This window comes from Miscanthus floridulus, chromosome 18, assembly GCF_019320115.1.
Source record: "Miscanthus floridulus cultivar M001 chromosome 18, ASM1932011v1, whole genome shotgun sequence".
NCBI lineage: Eukaryota > Viridiplantae > Streptophyta > Magnoliopsida > Poales > Poaceae > Miscanthus > Miscanthus floridulus.
Window position 1 is genome coordinate 86240812 of NC_089597.1, and position 21220 is coordinate 86262031.

The 21220-nt window shown below is 41.8% G+C and overlaps 1 protein-coding gene across 1 annotated transcript; it reads left to right on the plus strand.

Annotated features, from left to right (window-relative positions):
• The first annotated feature begins 19693 nt into the window (after positions 1–19693).
• On the plus strand, positions 19694–21001 carry LOC136521981 (pathogen-associated molecular patterns-induced protein A70-like). The gene has a single exon (XM_066515769.1). It carries the CDS (start codon positions 19845–19847, stop codon positions 20637–20639), a length of 795 nt encoding a protein of 264 aa, XP_066371866.1. The 5' UTR covers positions 19694–19844; the 3' UTR covers positions 20640–21001.
• Positions 21002–21220: the final 219 nt, after the last annotated feature.

The window sequence follows — 21220 nt, forward strand, 5'->3', positions numbered from 1 at the left end:
GCGCCAAGGTAGGTTGCGCGGCAAGAGCTGCCACGTCAACGGTCACCGAAACCGGTCGTCGCCACGTCAGACCTCTGCCGCGCCACCATGCATGACGCGGCACAGGCATTTGGCCGTGCCAGGGTAATAGGCACGGCCAAAAATGTTAGTTTTAAAAAAAAAACTTACAGTGTTAAATTTAAAATTAGTTATAAAAAAGTGTTAAAATTAAAAATTCTAACCCATGCAGACGGATGCAACTTGTATGTATGGTATGGAGAGGAGCAGCTGCGTTCAGATGGAGGCATCACGTTGCAGGCAGGCATTAAATGTACACGTGTATATTGCTGGAGTATTTTCGTATACGAAATCAATGTTTATATATATTAGCAATACAAGTTCAAGTTGCCTGTGTAAGTATTATATGGCTAGTTTCGTCTTGCCTGCTGACACTCCAGGAACACGGAAAATGGGCAGGGGACGACATGCTTGTTCACCTTGCGTACTGCTTCTGATTTATCGCCTGGGCTAGTCGAATGGCGAATGGTGATCCTTCACTAGAATTCGGTAACCGGTTCATTGCTTCAGCTTGACTATGGCGTGAAGTTTTGTTTGTATGGCATGCATGGCTCGGCGCTTACAAATCAATATCAATGGGTACGTACGGTTGTCTCTTAATAGGTGCGCATTGGCAGTTGGGTTAACCTAACTAACTCTTTCTTGTAGACGCGAACGCGTCAGCTATTTCTTCCAATCTTCCAAATGCAGAAGTGCAGCACTATTTCTTCCTAAGGAAGGAAACAACAAAGGTGTGAACACATCAGACCCGACACGCGGCCAAATATATATAATTATACACTCGTCGTTAGATACCTGACTAAACAAATTGCCCTGCATCTGATCTGTGTCGACTGTGACACGCGGGGACGACGACGACGCGTAACGCCGTGGCCTCAAATTAAAGCTCCGTTGCGATCGATCCTACGTACGTACGTACTTGCTCCAATAATAAAATGGCAAAAAGAATCACAATTAAGCAAGCAAATGGAGCTTGACTGACTGACCCCTCTCTCTCTCTCTCTCGAGTCAAGGACGCGGCTGTGTGGTTATTAGTTGAGCGCTGGATCTGACGATGGTGACCGAATGTTAATTAACTTGGACGAGAAGATCGATCGTACAGATAGAGAGATATATTGTTTGCAAAGACCCACCTCCAACGAGACGCTGAATCGTTAGACCGTCCTTGCAACTGCTTGGCTCACATGTCTAACCGAACATCTTTTCGTGATCAAAGATAGAGAAAGTGAAAGCTTGTACAGATCCAAACTATCTGCAATTTGGAATGGACAGATGGGATGGGATGGGACTCCGTGAGACGGTACCGAACGGCCTTCCCTGTCTACCTGATCCTGCCCCGTGCCCGTCTCGCCCTGCCCCATGTCCGCCACTCCTTCTCCTGACCCCCCGCTCTCTCTCTCCGCGCGGATAGGACCCGAGAGCCAGGACGAGAACGAGCACACCTCGTCCGTAGAACCCTAGCCGCATCGCGCGCCCCATCCGCTGGCCCCCGGCTCGCCACACCCCTTCCCACAGTGCCCGGGCCGTGCCCCAATAACTTTCTAAATATACCTCTGAAATGCGAAACACTTGCAACATAAAATATTTAGAACATACACTTATAACATATGTGTAAAACTGTTTACACCAAAATTTGGAAGAAGAACGCGGGAATTCGAAGGCTTCCAAGATTGTGCCAACCAAGGGATCGATTGCATAAGGATCGATATCAGCTGATTCAGATACGACTCTGGAATCGGATCTCTTTGGATGACGTCAGCAGATAGCGATGATGAGCTACGGTTGACGCCAGAAAACAAAAAAGGAAACATTAGGGTCCAAGTTATCTTAAATTAGAAATATTTTCTTCTATGCCGAAGATTATAATGAGTCGTGCTCGAGTAGGATTTATGTTTAGGCTCCGGGTATAAATATTGGACCCCAGCTATTGTAAGAGAACACACAATCAATCAAATACAAGTTACTTATTTTTTTTTGGCTCCGGCCACCCCTTAGGAGTAAGAGTAGAGTAGATCTCAGCGAGTTCTTCAACGAGCAGGGCTGCATCGGTCCGACCGACCTCCGGCTTGTCTGTAAGTACCATCATAGCTTATACTTCTTTTTGTACGGCTGCATCGATCCGGTCGACCTCCACTGCTCGAACTAGATTAAGGTCAAGTTATCGGCTCTATCTAAGGGTGGCATCCTTCGGATAGATTCATTAAGTTACCGATATTGCTTCTTGCTTTTATTATTTATTTAATTACAGTAATACCACTTTGCCCGATTGGGATTGATCTAGATCGGCCTTATATCCTGTTTAACCCATCGTTTATTAATCTAAACTGATTTAATCTGCATCTTAAACGATGAGTTATGTTTAACCCATCGTTTAACCCACTTTGCCGCGGTTGTCCTCACTAGCCATAAAGTTGATTGGATCTATAGGAAGGGAGGAAGGCTGCTACAGAGTTCTACGAGGACGGAGAAGTGCAAAGAAACATGAGCGGTTGCGAGTGCAGATGTGTTCGAGGCCGAAGCCCTCGCCTGGTATTTGAAGCCACGGAGCGAAGAGGTAGACGCCTTGGGACGTGCAAAAGGCAACCGCAATTAATAGAAGGCGAAGCGTCACCTCACTAGTACCGAAGAGAATATGGCGTGGGGCGACTAAAGATAGAAGATCAAGGGGTTCTCTTAATAAAGGCAGTGTTTTCAGACCTAAATGGGATTAAGATCGGGAGTCTGGAATTGACTATTTTTAAATCATCTCTTTAGCCGAAACAAAGAAAACACAATGAGACAACGGAAAGTATGGTTGTCATTGGTTCTACACAAGATATATATTGATACACGAATTATAAGTTTAGAACATCCTGGATCACTTTCAACACTTCTAGTCGAATAGCATCAACTTCTGCGATCTGTTGTTTGTCTTCTTCGGCTGATCCAGGAATACTCTCGAGGCTACTTCGGATGGCTCTGCCTTCTCTGACTTTGGCCAGCAGTTTCTGTTTTTTGTTGTTGAATGACATCAGGTATTTGAGCTAGGGTGGACTTATGACGATCAATGGCAACCTTCACATTTTCTAGCTCCTTCTCAAGTTCTACACGCCTGGCTTCCAGTTGAGACAATTCTGGGTCAATACTGAGGGAGGAGTTCTTCAAGTGATCAATCAACTGTGTCAGTTCCTTAGCCTCTTGCCTGTTAGAGTTCCCCTTGGCCAACAAAGTTTCATGATCAAACAGATTCCTCTAAGCCCGTTTCACCCTCAGGACCTGAACTTCAAAAATGGATAGAGGGGATAAAACTCTGGAGAGAGCCGGAGATAGATTACCCTTAATGACCAAGAAGGCTCTATGTGTTGAATCAATGTCTTGGACCAAATCGGCTATATTCTTTTTAAACATTGGCAGAACATCTTTTAACTGATTTTTGGTCTCCTCTGACAAAACTTCCTTGAAAGAAGTGTATGATGATCCAATTTCATCCTCATCAAAATACTCCTCAAGATTGAAAGAGTAACTCAGGGCTAAAAGATTGAGTGCCTATGTATAATGAAATCTTGATTAGAAGGTTTAAATCAGTTTATAACAAATGGATGGCAAAGAGGATACAATACCTTCTCTGCAGTAGCCTCTATCTAAAAAGAAGGAACAACTGATGATGCACCAATAGCATCTGGTTGAATCGGCTCTGAGCTTTCAACATTGGTATCTGCAATGTTGACGAAAATTTTAGTTCATAATTATTGTAGAAGAATAAAAGGGACATATAACTTCCTTACCATTAGTTGCATGCTAAGCTAGGGAATCAATAGTCTGAGTATCGACGGCAACAGATCACCTTCGACGCCGACAGGATCATTAAGTGGACTGTCAGGCTCCTGCTCTTGCGTTGGTGTTTCTTCAGGAAGTATTTGGCATGGTAAGAAGCCAGATGAAGGGTGGAAATTGAGTAGATCAAAAAGTTAAAGGAAATGCTCTGACAAGCATCAAGGATAAAACTCACATTTTCTGTTGTTATGGAAGCATCGGTTATTTCAACCAAAATCGGCTCCTTTTTAGGATCAGCCGATTGGGGGTTCAGTTGGTGCTGAGTCAAACGCCTAGGATAGCAGTCCCGTGCCTAGAGCAGGTTAGGACGCAATGGTCGATAACTGTGAAGGAACGGGGTCAACAATTGAATATCATTATGGGAAGGAAATTAATTGTTTACCTGAGCAGCTGACGGTCTCGTTCTGTGGAGCCTCTTCCTAGTAGTGGTTTTCTGGGTTGTCCCTTGAGCCGCCTTGCACTTTGAAGAATGATATGTTACAATAGTGGAGGCAGCATGAGTTTTCATCAATTTTTTCAGTGAAAGCGCAGCCGATCCTATTCTTGAAACTAGGCACGGTGGCTGGTAATCTATAGGACGCCCCTTCCTATCCAAGCTCAGAAGATCAAATTCAGCATCCTAAAAAGGTCGATTAGAACAGTTGGCAGAGGAATTCGTCGAGTAGTTTTCTTAAAAAGAAATGGCAAGTTATCTCTCTGACAGAAGCAAAATTCCTATCTAGAGCTATACACAAAGGGTGAACCAACCCACAGAAAAGATGAGAGTGTCATTCTTGCCACCAGGAGTCAAAGAGAGTGGAAGAGAAGCTGACACTGACCTAATCATGCAAGTAGAGGGAAGAAAGATCTGACCCCAGCTAGAAAACTTTAGAGACTTCTAGTACTTCACTAATATCCTCTCTTGGCCTCAGTATATCCTTAAAGAAAAGTTGAGGGGGCAATTGACCAAAACTAAACCGATGAGCTACAAAAGAGGGGTTGTAGAATTCATAGGTTGGAAGGTTGCCTGGGAGGAAGGAACCTATGGCCATTTTGCCACGACCATGATGAAATTTGGCTGGAAGGACGTAGGGCTTGATAAAGGAATTGAAGATTGCAGCCACCGTCTCATCCGAGCAGCCTGATTCAAATCGAAATTTGAATGGGAAGATCAAATCATTGTCTTCATCCTTGTCGTATGGCAGCCAATTTAGGATGTCTGCATCAAACCCTCTATAAAACTTTTTGAAGAGATGGCCAATGTCAATATCGATTGTTATGACCGATGCAGCCTCACCATAGCTTGTACACTAACAGGTTCTTCCTTCTTCGCCTCTATATTCCTCGTTAAAGTTGGAGGAAGGGAAACTCAGGTTTCTGAGATCAAGCCTTACAATCTTGTGCATGTACCAGTTAAGCCACAATTGTATCAACCACCAGGGGCCACTGATAGCATGCACTGGTACATTCTTCAGTAATTGGGCAGCTACCTGGTACATCAGATGATAAGCGGCTCCTAACACATACTTTTCAAGAGAGATGTCCTTGCCTACTGCTAGATGCCCGCCCATGAGTTTATGATTGTAAGTCGGGCCACAAGATGATCCACAGAAGATGAATCTCTCAAGCCACATGTTCAGAAAGGCTACATATTCCCTTTCACTAACATTTGATTCGTCTTCAATATGGTTCAAAATATAATTGGCCCATCCTGTGTAGTCTGATATCTTGGCAAATTTCTTGGATCCGACACTCAGGTATTCATAAGGCTGTATTGATCCAGTAATTCTAAGGCCGGTCAACATATAAACATCGGCTAGAGTGATCGTCATTGGTGATGTAGACTAGACTCGATCTTCCGAAAGATATGATAGCGTCGATTGGTGGAGACTCGATGTTCACAATCTAGGCTTCGAACCAAGATTGATTCGGACCCCCATAACCGTTACACCACTGCTCCGTTGGTTATCAACCACGCGAACGCGATTGACCTCGCCGAGAAGGCTTTCCTGCAAGCGAATCGAGAACACAAGCAAGAACGGGATGAACATAATCTGAAATTGCAAATAAATATGAGGCTTATGAAATCAAGGAGTTCAAGTCTTTATTCAAAAGGACTAATCGTCCCAGGTGAACAAGATCAAGAACTGGGGCCCTGGTTCACAGCAAGCGGCCTTGGCGGCGATAGTTGCAGTAAAACGATGTCTGTTTCACGAGGAAATCAAGAACTAAATAAAACCCAAACCCTAAGAAGAGTGATGGTTGCTATTTATAGAGTTTTGGGCGTCACCCCCCTAGACGCGCCCCCTAATGGGCCCAAACACGATACATGGTCCAACGGACCAAAAGACGGTGTCGCAGCACCCTGGTAGATTCTGGACGCTGACTTGTTTCGACGATTACCGTTGATTCCGAAGGTCTTTTGACTTGAAACCACTTGAATTGGCTTCCTTATCAAATTAGCTTTCCAACCATATATGGATCGTCGAAAACGGAGTCCGGATGCGTCCTGAGTGACCAGTTTAAGGCAGACTGGTCCTGGAGCCCGAACCGGACTCGAACTTGAGTTGGACTAGGCTTCCACCATGAAAAAGACGAATTGGACGTCCATGCTGGATCTCCTCCTCTACTTGGCTTGTATGCGATGAAGTAGTGATGTCCTCATCAATTGGACTGTGACCAAATACAAAGGCAAAAAGGTCGAGTGAGTTGGAAGAGGTACTGTTAGGAAATTATATAAAACTCAGGCCGAAAAGTTAGGAATCATGCGTATATCTCGGAATGGAACGATTGCGGTATGGTAAACGGATAAATAGGAATTTTGGAATAAAATCACTTTTATCCCAAAAGTGGGGGGCATGTGTTTCCATCAAAATTTGGGAGAAGAACGCGGAAATTTAAAGGCTTCCAAGATTGTGCCAATCAAGGGATCGATTGCATAAGGATCGATATCAGCTGATTCAGATACGACTCTGGAATCAGATCTCTTTGGATGTTGTCAGCAGATAGCGATGATGAGCTACGGTTGGCGCTAGGAAACTACATATCGGACTCTACAAAAGGGAAATATTAGGGTTAAAATTATCTTAAATTAGGAATGTTTTCTTCTATGCCGAAGATTGTAACGAGTCATGCTCGAGTAGGATTCATGTTTAGGCTCTGGGTATAAATATCGGACCCCGGCTATTGTAAGATAACACACAATCAATCAAATACAAGTTACTTACTTTTTTCGGCTCCGGCCACCCCTTAGGAGTAGGAGTAGAGAAGATCTCGGCGAGTTCTTCAGCGAGCAGGGCTGCATCGGTCCGGCCGATCTCCGGCTTATCTGTAAGTACCGTCATGGCTTATACTTCTGTTCATACGGCTGCATTGATCCGATCGACCTCCACTGCGACTCTGGTATAAGCTAGTTATCGACTCTTGCTTAGTTCAAGTACGGCTGCATCGTTATCGACTCTGGTATAAGCTAGTTATCGACTCTTGCTTAGTTCAAGTACGGCTGCATCGATCCGGTCGACCTCTACTGCTCGAACTAGATTAAGGTCAAGTTATCGGCTCTATCTAAGAGTGGTATCCTTCGGATACATTCATTAAGTTACCGATATTGCTTATTGCTTTCATTATTTATTTAATTATAGCAATATTACTTCGTCCGATTAGGATTGATCTAGATCGGTCTTATATCCTGTTTAACCCATCGTTTATTAATCTAAACTGATTTGATCTGCATCTTAAACGATGAGTTATATTTTATCAGCTGTTTTATGTCAATCTTGATCGTGCATAGTGTACGGTTAAGGCATGTCTGGTCTTGAATAGATCTATTGGCTAACGAAAACCGTTCCACGGCCCATTATCACGGCCTGTGTGATTCTGCCTCACACCCCACTGTTAGCACCGTGGAGTGGGGATCGTTACTTGATAGATCTGTTCCTTATAGGGCATGACCTTAACTGTGCGCTATGTCTAAATCGGCTGTTTTAGCCGATATCGAGTGCTTTTACATATGCGGTTCACGCCACGAGACCGTTGAAGTAAAGATAGGTTGAAAGATGTGTTAGCCCCATAATCTTATTATTGTATTATGGCCTACATGATTTTGTCTCATGCCCCACTGATATTGGTAATAAGTTAGGGTCGTCGAATTTATCGTTGTTTCTACGGCCTGCAAGATTCTGCCTCATGCCCCACTGGTCATAACGATAGATGAGATCTAATATGTTCATTAGATTTATCTCTATTGAATGGTTAAATGATGATAAGTTGCTTCTTTTATATAAAAAGAGATTCCGTTACTTGCAGTCATTGGTTTAGCATAAACTAATTATTATTGACATCCTATTGCTATTGACTAATATTTATCTGAATAACGATATTCATCCTGAATGATAACCGATTTTTCTTCCACAACCCCATGAGATTTGACTGATTTATTCTTATGAGTATGCTAAAATCGACTATTTAGTCGATCTCCTTCCACATCGGCTCTCAGAACCGCACATTCGGGACTGTCTGGCAACACCGGCATGTTCCGCCTTAAATTACTGATTAGCTTTCTCTTCTTGTCAATTATAGGGTCAAATTGACTGGCACGTCTCGGGAGGAGTACGCAGGATCGATAATCCCTACGTTGAAGCTAGACGAATCTCCAGCTTCATCGAGCGGACCCTTCCGGCTTGCTCGTGTACCCCGACACAGGACGAAATTTTTGTGCGGACAAAAACGTATGCAACATCTAGAAAAAACACTTAAGACTTGCAACATGAAAACACTTATTGCAACATAAGACTGAAACAATTGAAATATTTCGAACATACTCTTACAACTATGTGTAAAACATATGCAACATCCAGATAAAAAACGCTTGCAACATACGTCTGAAATAGATAAAATATTTTGAACAAACATTTACAAAAACACGCCTCTGAAAAACTTGCAACATGTATCTGGAACACTTTACAACATATGCAACATCCCGATCTACTTTTGTAACATCCATATGAAATACTTGCAATATACCTATGGAACGTTTGAAACACTTGAAACATACGCTTGCAACATGTCAGACGCGACACTCTAGTGAGAGGCGGCCACCATGTCAGGCGCATTGAGAAACTCGATAACCACCTCGATGAGCAGGTCGAGCTGGGAGGTGGCAGAGGGAAGAGCACCACGGGCTTGCCTGCCCGAGCTTCTTTCGCTGGGGGCACCGGGGCGCGCGGAGCTTCGATGTGAGCGCGAAGTACGGCACATCCCGATGCCCATGAGGAGGATGCTGGCGCCGGCTCTAGCAACGAGGGTAGGGGCGGGCGGCAAACGCGAGTCTAGCGGCGCAGCTTGGCGTCGCGGAGGCAAGCGAGGGCCCCGGGGCGGAGGAAGCGGAGGTGGTCGGTGAGCGGCGGGCGAGTGGTAGGGAACGCGGTGACGACCGTGCTAGCTGGGAATGTCGCTGTCTTTTTTTTATTTTGAGAAACGGTAAAACAACGAAGGCAAAGGAAATAGGACTATTGGGCTGGTAGTGCACAGATCCAAGAAGCGCAGCGTCTGAACGTCCGGACACTGCACTGTAGCATTTCCGAATGATTAATGGCCAGCGAACCGAGTGAGTTTTGTTGTGGTGAAATATATTTATCTGGGTTAATTAAGTCCTCGTTGTATATATAACAGGTGTTTGAATTTATCCCAATATTTAACAACGCTATTTTTCAACGGTAGGAGACGTATCTGTTGATAGTCTATCTATGATGATTTCATTTCAAGATCGACTAATTTAAGTCTTTGGAATATGTTTATAGAGATAGAGTGTGTGTGCAAGCCTGTTTAGAAAGATAAAGTGCATGCCTTCGTGTTTGTAAGCCTAAAAATAATAAACATCCACTCCATTTGAGCATGGATAGGCAAACATCGATGCAAAGTGTTTGAATCCAGTGATTAAAGTTTAGAGGTGTCATATCGGGTGTTACGGGGGTGTCACATTGAGTGTTCGGATAGTAATAATAAAACAAATTAAAAAAGTTCTCAGTAATCCGCGAGATGAATTTATTAAGCCTAATTAATCCGTCATTAGCACATCCTTACTGTAGCACCACATTATCAAATCATGGACTAATTAGACTTAAAAATTTGTTTCGCAAATTAGTCTCAATTTGTGTATTAGTTTTGTAATTAGTCTATATTTAATAATCCATACATGTGTCAAACATGCGATGTAACAGGGACTAAAGTTTAGGAGAGAAACAAACACAGAACCTATAAATACATTCAATTTTACAGATTATATCTAATATAATTCGTAAAAATAAATTTATTTATATATCTGCAGACAATCCCGCTTGCATCTCCTGTTGAAATGGACTGCAACGGACGGCCGCGGGCGTCATCGCCTTGCGTTGGACGGATTACCTCATCAGCGCGTGGCGGGAGGGCCCGAGAAGCCGCCGCGAAGGCTACGTGCGCGCGTATCATTATTGATTTCTTTCTTTTCTGGTGGGCGGTTTTAATTAATTAATTAATTGGTACTAACACTCTCCTAACGATGAAGCTTTGCGGCATCAAGTGTGAACAGGGCCTGCCGTTGGCATGATTCACAAATTTTATCACAGATTTTGTAGGGGCTCATCTTGACGTTGACGAAGCATCATAGTTTATGACGGACGGAAGATGGTCGAAGCTACGTTTTTTTTCTCTCACAAATATCAAATTCAGAACTATTGAAATCTCAGGAACCGTTGGAGCCTGTAATTCAGGACGGAGAAACGAACTCAAAGAAAGAAAGAAAGAACGAACGAACGAACGATAGCAATCTAGAGTCCTATAATTCCATAACTGAGCATGTACCATTCAAATAAGACTTTATTAACTAGCAAGGTGATCAGCACAATTGCACGGCAGGTTAGTATAATATATTCTAGTTTTATGCAGCTTAGCTGACACTCTTCCACCCGTTTTCACTCTAAAGTGAATGGTTTCATTACCATTTGTTGTCACCCAAAATAGTTGTTCCACCATAAGCAATCTACACGGTATTTTCCTTTATTGATCAATTAGTTGCATGATCTTGAGGTATATATGAGCCTAAGCTTAGTAAGATAGCTCCTGTCATCTTGTACAATTCACTTATACATCACGCTTGCATATTAATGACACCATCGACATTCTTTTTCGTTAACCGATGTCAATGTTTTACCATTATGTCAATGTTTTACCATTAGCTCTATAGATTTGCCTTAGTTGCGCAGTTTAAGTTATTGGGTCTTATATTCTAAAGCTTTTATATGCTCATTTTAAAACTTTCATACTAAACTATCTTTATTTTTCTATTATTAAAACTGACATCAAGAGATACTTTGAGGTGCAAATTAAATTTGAATCTCCTCTTCTTCCAACTCTAAGATCAAAATTTTTTCTTTGAAATGTGAAGATTCAATCACTTAGCAACTTAGAGATTCTATTTTTTAAATAATGGCGTGTGTTGGTGATAGAGGAATATATTAAGGATATTTTTGAGTAGTGGCAGTGGTGGATGATTTATCAAACGTGCAAAGGGGTACGTTGATTTTATTTTCTTTGATTATTGTGTTAACTTATATGTCTTGAGAATTAATGTGAAGGCTCATTTTGTTGACCAAATACTAAAATAATAGATTGGATGTCAATCTCACAAGACCTGGTAAAAACAAAGATAAATCATAGAAATTCTCATAGAGGTGGGAAACGTAGGGACATAGGTTTGGCACACTCTAATCGCTATATATCGGCAATAGCAACCACTAGATCTATTCTACTTTCTAAAAAGAAATGCCCACCACCTATGCTGTTATAAAAATACTCTAAAGTGACCCTAAATCTATATGTAAATTACGAACATCTTCCATTATAAAAAAATAATTTAAAGTAACCCCCTACTTGTCATTTAAAATACTCACATAGTCACATATACCATTATGAAAAATGATCAAATGTAATCATTGAAAGTAACCTAAAGTAAACCCATCTATATCCTTATGAAAAAAATAATATATCTAAATCCCCAAATTTGTATATAAAACAATCACTCCACCATAATTTGAAATAACCGTATACATTTAATTTCTATCTAAGTTACCTGTATATGTCATCATAAAAGAAATATAACCCAAGTACTTCTATGTTTGCTTCTAAACTATCCACTCGTGGCATTGTTATTGAAAAAGCAACTCAAGATATACATGTATAATGTGTCACCATTCACACCAAGTATATGTAGGAAGCGATTTCAACTAAACATAGTTTAAACACAAGTAGAGACGCCATGCAAAGGGTTAAAGTATGAATAGTGATAGGAAAATATACAGAGAATAATTATTAACAAAAGTTTATTATAACCATATAAGAAAAGTATCAATATGGATGCTGTGTTAGAATATGGACAAATTAGAGAGAGAAAATATATGAAATTTTGGTTAGCTATGGGCCCTAAGTGTATCCATGAATTTGTAACACTCATAGGTCTTAAACTTAAATGTCATGTGCTTCTGCATGGGTTGATGTACTGGTATTGTAGATATTAATTTGTTCCCTCAAGATAATTACTCCCTCCGTCCCACAAAGAGTGTCATGCTCACTTCGAGAAGTCAAACATTTTTAACTTTGACTACACATACATAAGAAAATATTAATATTTACGATGCATGATCATTAGATGATTCGTGGAATATATTTTTATAATAAACATATTTAGAAATACGCATGTTGCTAATATTTTTTATAAACCTAGTCAAACATGCATCCCTTAAACCCGGCTGATTCGCTTCTTTTTTTCATCCGAAACCGTGTTTTTCTTTCACAAATTCCTCCAGATTCATCCAGATAAAATTTTGGAGGAATCTGGATGAATCTGGAGGAATTTGTGAAAGGAAACACTGTTTCGGATGAAAAAAAGAAGCGAATCAGCCGGATTTAAGGGTACGCGAACGGGGCCAAAAGTGTAACATCGACTGCACATTGGCTTGTTGATATAATAAACCGAACATTAGAAAATTGACACTTAAGTACCACCATACCTAGTACAACTCAATGCCCTCCAAATTTCATTGTAGTTTCCAATAATTTCCACCACCATTTATATTATTTTCCCATGTATAGTGATCATCGAATTTGCTTTCGCACCACTATAATAATGTGCATTATTATCGTGTTTTCTCTCAAGGAAAACAATTTTAGTGACTCCAGTGTTCAGTGTTCACATGCCGAGGAGGTCAATGCACCAGCTGAAGCCTCTTGATTGTACTTACACCAGTATTAATCGATGACATTTTATACCAACCGACCAAGCGCACGGTCCAGCCTTGCATATATAAGCTGACGCTACTAGCTTGAGGTGACCAAGACCAAGAGAACCCATGATAGCAGCTTGGCACATGAGGCCGAGGTTGTTAACCTCTCATCACAGGCTGAGACGACACTTATTGGTCCTATTCGGTAGGTAGCTCTCTTAATTTCACACACAGCAGAAGCATGCACACTTGCATTGTGTCCCGACTGGTAGGTAATGTGTGTGCTGTTGAGGTGTGGACACCCAGGTTTGTGTGGCACCACTCCACTCATCAAGGGGTAGAAACCGACTATGATTCATGCGCTTTTTGTGTGTGGTGGTGGAGCAAGGAAACGCCTTACTGGCTTAGGGTTAGCATCACATTTTCATGAAAAGTATTCTCAGGGTTTTTGAAAGAAAATAATGTATATATCCGTCAAGAGAAAGACATTGGGCACAAGTATGTTAAATACTTGGGCACGTTCTGCTTGAAAAGAAATATGTTGCAAATGTTAACATGGCGTGCCAAACCGCGCACTAGAATGCTCGCAACGGAAGATACAGTGCAAATGTACTCCTATACTACTATCATCAGTTGTGTTGGTGATATTTTTAGAATCTACATGTGCTCGCAACGGAAGATACAGTGCAAATGTACTCCTATACTACTATCATCAGTTGTGTTGGTGATATTTTTAGAATCTACATATTTTGCAGTGGGAACATGCCTCTATACCAATCAACCTCCATTCCGGAACCAACTACCAGCTGCTTACTTAATCTCTAGTGAGGTTGTTAGCATCATATCAACTATTCATCAAGTGTGTTGGTGACTTCGTGTTGCACACCAACTGCAGTCTCTTGACTCAGGCAGTTGGAGGATGCGGGGCCGGTCATCAGATTTTTGTGGCCCAAAGTAAGTTAAAAAAAAAAATAGACCCCCAATATTGAGCATCTCAAAAAAAATCTTTCTAAAACTTACTCTCTAAATCATCATTTGGAAAAAATATTTATATAAAGATAGTTTTTATATCTTTCCAGTCTCCAACAACTTTTCTTTATCTTGTCCGTACTCTGAACAATCATTCTCGCTTTCTATCTTTAGCTAGCGAGAAATATGGAATAGATGATTGGCTATATTTAGATAATTATTTAAAGAAGTTGTTTGAGGGTATTTTTCTATCAAAATCTCTATTCCTAATAATTAGGAAGGATGCATAGAGTCTCTTGGAGTTGCTCTAAACAAAGTATCAATTGCTATATAATATATGGAGAGAAAATATTAGATACATGAAAACTTCCTAAGGAAAACCAATGTTGATCTCAAACACTTTCTAGTGCAAATTATAAAGAGAAAGGAAAATTAAAAATGTTATAAATTATTATGTATAACTTATAAATCATAACAATTTCGGAGTATTTTCCTAATCTATCAGTTTATGGTTAAGACACAATAATGTTGATCATCAAACTTAAACACTCATAAATACGCACGCATAATCACTCCTATGAACAAACAAGCGTACATCGTACCCCTATGAACATCTCTAAAAGACTAATGAGCTCGTAATCACTACTGATGGACATCTCATCTACAACTAAAATGATAGTGATGTTAAGTCCTAGAATAAATCCAAGAAAATGCAAATACCTGTGTCAAATAGAGGATGTGAACCCGGTGGACAGACTCCACAATAAGAAACCTAACCAGCTAATTTACGTTCAATTCATGTCTCCACCATACTAATAACGAAACAAGAATTCAGTTCCTGAGACAATGGTCCACCATACACAATAATGGTTGACCATATTAATTTTTTAATTTGTTAATAATTTAGTCTCACTACTTTGATTTTTGCACCCATTAGTAGAGCAAACTCTTCACTAGCCTAAATGGGACACAAATAGTACAACCTGAATAACATGGGTCAAAATCTATATGTCTTGGCTTGTTTGTGACTGCTCCACTTCATCAAAATTAGCTCTGCTCCCCTATAAAGCAGTTCCACAAAATACTTAGAGTTTTTGGAGTACCCCTTTAGGTGCTCCATAAAACACCTGGAGTTAGCCTTCAACTTCACATTTTTCTAGAGCAAAGTTTGTAGAGATGTCCCTGTTTGACAAGCGAAGTTGGAGCAGAGCTGAAAAAGAAAGAGTGGAGTAGTCCCAAACATGCCCTTAATGGGGTCATTATGCCTCAGTCTAGCACAATAAGTTCAAGGTTGGACCTCGCATGCATTTCATTGTCTTTAATCTTTCTAATAACATTAAGGTTGATTTCATGGATTTTGCTACGAGGTAGACTTGGGCCTAGCTATGCGTCTGATGAGAGTCTCCAACCAATACTATATAATAGTATGATGACAATCTATACACAATTATTTTCTTATAATGTTCTAATTGAAAGTTGTAGATCACAATTTTTAACACAAGGCTCTAACAAATGCACCTAGTTAATCAAGCATAAAAGACAAATCAGTAGCATTTAAATACTTTGCACTTCTATCATCCAATTATAAGCAACCTTTTTATTCCATGGGGTCCTCAAAACAGCACCCCCTAACAATCAAAACAATCAAAATGAAGCCCTTCTCTTCACACAACAATTAGAGATAGAATGCACTTCATCAAAACTAGTTGATGCCTCCTTCAAAAATGACAAGTCCACTCTAAAAACAACATCTAGTTACTTTGCTCGTATGTCATCAAATCACAGTTACCTTTTTCTTTTACAGAATCCTGAACGCAGCTAACAATCAAAATCAATGACCTACCTTTAGAAAATCACCCATAAGAGTAAATCCACCTCGTATCAAGTCTTATAGTGTTATAAAAGGCAATCTAAACCATGTGGTGAATCCAAACCACATGGTGAATGTTCTCACAATTCTAATGTCAATATCATGCATGTCGATGACACCTTTCTTTGCTTTCAGTCCTCACATAAAAGCATCATAACATTTAAAATGGAACACACTCTCATGCTCCTTTTATACAATCCAATAGGTTCATCACCTCCTTTGGTAAAAAAAGACAAGTTTGTCCTATTATAGCATTTGTGTACTTCACGTATCTCTTATCTAATTAAAAACAAAGTTTTCCTTCCATAGAAGCATCACAAAGAGCACCCCTAACAACCAAAATCAATTGCCTTAATATAACTAATCAAGATGGTAAACATACATATCATTTTCACACATCTACATGTGTCAATAACATGTTATTGTCATATCTCTAAGAACTCATCATGCAAAGAACCATCACTACCTAGCTAATGTGTTCTTTTCTATTCTTTCACCATCATTATCATAAACAATAGAGAATAGAGATACAATACACATCATCAAAACTTATGGCCTCATAAAACCGAGGTAGCTATTAAAGGCAATCCAAACATCGCCCTTCTAGATGAACCATATCAATGCAACGACTAGACATGCATCAATAGTTCATAGTCTTCTCATTCCTTTAATGTCAATGTTTTGTATGATGGTAGTCTGTGAAAAACTTTTTCTTGTAATTTTTTATTGTGAAACTGTAGATGACAACTTTATTAGCGGAAAAGCCTCATAGAAAAGCATCGCTAACATTTGGAATAGAAACCTGGTTTTGTTCACTATTTCATTGGAACCGTGCTAGTAGCTTGAAACCGTAGATAACACATTTCTTAGCATAGAAGCCTCACAGAAAAGCACAACTAACACTTAAAACAGAACCGACTTTCATGCTCTGTTTCATCAGAACCGTTCAAAGAGGCCTCACAGAAAAGCACCGCTATCATTTAAAATGGAACCCCCTTTCATGCTCTGTTTCATCAGAACCATTCAAAGGGCCTCACTGGAAAGCACCGCTAACATTTAAAACAAAACCAACCATTCATAGAGGCCTCAATGGAAAGCACCACTAACATTTAAAACAGAACCTGATTTCGTGCTCTATTTTATTGGAACTATTCAACTAGCTTGAAACTACAAGCGACGCTTGCCTTACCATAGAAGCATAACATAAAGCAGTCCTAACATTGAAAACGGAACCCGATTTCGTGCACTATTTCATCAAACCCATTCAACTAGCTTGAATCTATGGACGACACTTTTCTGAGCACATAGACATTTATAGAAAAAGCCCAACAAACATTTAAAATTGAACCCGCTTTTTTGTAGTGTTTCTTTAGAATACCGCTCCAATTCATTGCTTGCTTAAAGACAACTTCATCATACCATATCTAGGTACTTTGCACGTCTGTCATCTGATTACAAGTAATCATTTTCTTTAACATAATTCTCGCAAGAGCACCTCACCACAATGCACTATAGTATGCATGCATGTTCCTTCACAAATAGATACCCGTGTATCCTAAAACTTGACGTGCAAAGAAAACACTCAGCAATCTACTGAGATCAAATTCATAAACAATGTACTCCACGTGTCTATTATCTGATCAGAAACAAAGTTTCCTTTCATAGAATCATCACAAATAGCACCCCTAACAACCAAAATCAACTCCCTTAATATAGCTACTCATGATGGTGAATATACATATTATTTTCACACGCCTACATGTGTCAATAACATGTGATTGTCATATCTCTAAGAACTCATCATGCAAAGTACTAGCACTACTTGTCTATTGTGTTCGTCTCTTTTCTTTCACCTCTAGGATCACAAACAATAGAGATACAAATCACATCATCAAAACTTATGGCCTCATAAAACCCATGTAGATTAAAGGAGATCCAAACCTCACCCTTCTAGATGAGCCATATCATTGCAATAACTGGACATGCATCAATAGTTCATAGTCTTCTCATGCCTTTAACGTCAATGTCTTGCGTGATGATGGTTTGTGAAAACCTTTTTCTTGTAATTTTTTTTGTTATTTTGAAACCGTAGTTTATTAGCGCAAAAGCCTTATAGAAAAGCAATGCTAACATTTGAAACAGAAACCTGGTTTTGTGCACTATTTCAGTGGAACCATTCAAGTAGCTTGAAACCGTAGATGACGCATTTCTTACCATAGAAGCCTCACAGAAAAGCACAACTAACACTTAAAACGGAACCTGCTTTCGTGCTCTGTTTCATCAGAACCATTCAAAGAGGCCTCACAGAAAAGCACCGCTAACATTGCTAACATTTAAAACAGAACCGGCTTTCGTGCTCGATTTCACCAGAACTATTCAAGGAGGCCTCACTAGAAAGAACCGCTGACAATTTAAAACAGAGCCCGATTCCGTGCTCTATTTCATTATAATAGTTCAAAGATGCCTCACGGGATAGCATCGCTAGCATTTAAAACAGAATCGGCTTTCACGCTCTGTTTCACCAAAACTATTCGAGGCCTCACTGGAAAGCACCGCTAATATTTAAAACGGAACCCGATTTCGTGCTCTGTTTTATTAGAACCGTTCAAAGATGCCTCACATAAAAGCATTGCTAACATTTAAAACGGACCGGCTTTCGTGCTCTGTTCACCAGAACTATTATTCAAGGAGGCCTCACAGGAAAGCACCACTGACATTTAAAAAGGAACTCGATTTCGTGCTCCATTTTATTGTAACTAGTCAACTAGCTTGAAATTGTAGTCGATGCTTTTCTTAGCGTAGAGGTATCACATAAAAGCATTCATAACATTGAAAACGGAACCCCGATTTCGTGCACTATATTTCATCAAATCCATTCAGCTAGCTTGAATCTGTGGACGACGCTTTTCCTAGCACATAGACATTATGGAATAGCACAACAAAAATTTAAAACCAAGCCCGCTTCCGTGTAGTGTTTCTTCATAATACCGCTCTAATTCAGTGCCTGCTTCTAAAAAGACAACTTTGTTATACCGTATCTTTAGTTCCTCTCCTAAAATTTACTCCCTATCACATCGGATATTTAGACATATGTATCGAGTATTAAATATAGACTAAAAAAATTAATTGCACAGATTGTGATTAATTTACGAGACGATTTTTTTAAGTCTAATTAGTCTATAATTTGACAACATGGCGCTACAGTAAAATATGCGCTAATGACAGATTAATTAGGCTTAATAAATTCATCTCACGAATTACTGATAACTTCTGTAATTTATTTTATTATTACTATCCGAACACTTCCATATAACACCCCGATATGACACTGATGTGATATCCCTAAACTTTACTCCCTAAATTTAAACACCACCCTCATGTACTTTTACACGTCTGTCATCCGATTACATGTAATCATTTTCTTTCACATAATTCTCACAAGAGCACCTCATCACAATGCACTATAGTAACCATGCAATGCATGTTCCTTCACAAATCGATACCCGTGTATCTCTAAAACTCGACGTGCAAAGAGAACACTCCGGCAATCTAATATAGAGTTGGAATGCTATTTATCAGAAAAATTTTATAATACAAGATTAAAAAGGAAGAAAGGGAAAAAGAAGAAGAAGAAGGAGAGAGAGAGCAATCCCAAAACTCACCTTCCATTTGTCCGTTTTCCTGCGTGAGCATGTGCTCGAAACGCCCCCACCTCACTCTCCCCTCTTTAAATAACCCCACTCCTGACTCCCCCTTCTTCCCCACCAGGCCACCACCACCACCACCACCGGCAGCAGCACCTCTGCCGTCCCCGCTTCCTCTCCCACTCCCACTCGCCGTCACCGAAACCCCACCGCCACCAGCCAACCAGATCAAGGCGACGCAGCCCGGGCGGCGCGATGCTGGAGGAGGCGATCCCCGCGCTGCTGAGCGCGGTCCACGGGTGGTTCACCCCCGCCGTGCTCTTCGTCGTCCTCAACATCGTCATCGGCACCATCGCGGTCACCTCCAAGGCCGCCGCCGCCTCGGCGACCGGCGGCGACGAGGAGGGCGTCGCCGCCTCTGCGGGCGCGGGATGGGAGATGCAGCACCGGCGGCTGGCCCGCGTGCCGTCCATGGCGTTCGAGCGGCTGCGGTCGTTCAACGGCCGCTTCGCCGCGGCGGCGCCCGAGCCCGCCGAGGCCGGGGTGGTGGATCTCGATCTGGGGTACAAGCAGCACCCCGCGGCGGCGGAGACGGAGAAGGAGGGTCCCGTCGTCGTGGTCGAGCCTGAGCCCGAGCACGCGGCGCACATGGAGCGGAGCAGGTCGGAGGCGGCGGCGGAGGTGGAGCTGCCGCGGCTCCCGGCGCGCCTGCACAAGTCGGCCAGCGACAAGTCGGCGTTCGCGCACTTCGGCGCCGAGGAGGTGGAGGAGACCGTGCGCGCGGTTGAGGCGCGGCGCCCGGCCACGACGAGGGAGACCAGCCGCGGCAGGCGGCGGTTCCCCGTGGCAGAGCCGGAGCCGGCGTCCGAGTCCGAGTCCGAGTCCGAGGAGGAGGAGGAGGGCATCAGCGGCGGCGAGGTGGACGCGCGCGCGGACGACTTCATCAACCGGTTCCGCCACCAGCTGAAGCTGCAGCGCATCGACTCCTTCATCCGCCACAGGGAGACGGTCCGCCGCGGCCAGGCCCAGGCGGCGGCCCGGGGCGTCTAGTCTCGTGCCAGCCGAGGGAGCGAGATGCTGCAAGAGTCCGTGAAGAGGGGTAGAAATGGATGAAGAGAAGATGCAGAGAAGGCATGCTGGGGGATCGGGAGGGAAGGAGATGGGTAATTCCTGCCCGTCTGCTTTGTTTTTTTTCCCGGTTTGCTGTTTCCTGGTGCGAGCATGTCGTAGCTCCTCCATGCGCTTTTTTGGATACAAGAACCTTGCGCAATGTGGCAATGCCATCGCATCGCATCATATAAGTTCATAATATGCGAATCGATAAAAGGAAACCCGTAGCTGTAAATTATGGCTCTGTTTGCTACCATTTCTGCTCCATGTTCTTTACTGTTTTTCTTTTCTTTTTTTTGATTGAGACTATATGCTCATGCTTGATAGTAACGATGCCATGATCACAGTCACAGGCAGCGATTCTCTTCTCTTTAACGTCTGCTCTGTTTGGAACAGAGGAATGAATGCCGCAGCGAATGTTGGTGCTCTGCTCTTAGCAACACGAACAATGCGTAGTAGCTGGAACAATCCCGCAAATCCGCAATGCTGATTAACCCTGTATTTCTCTGCGAACGGCACTG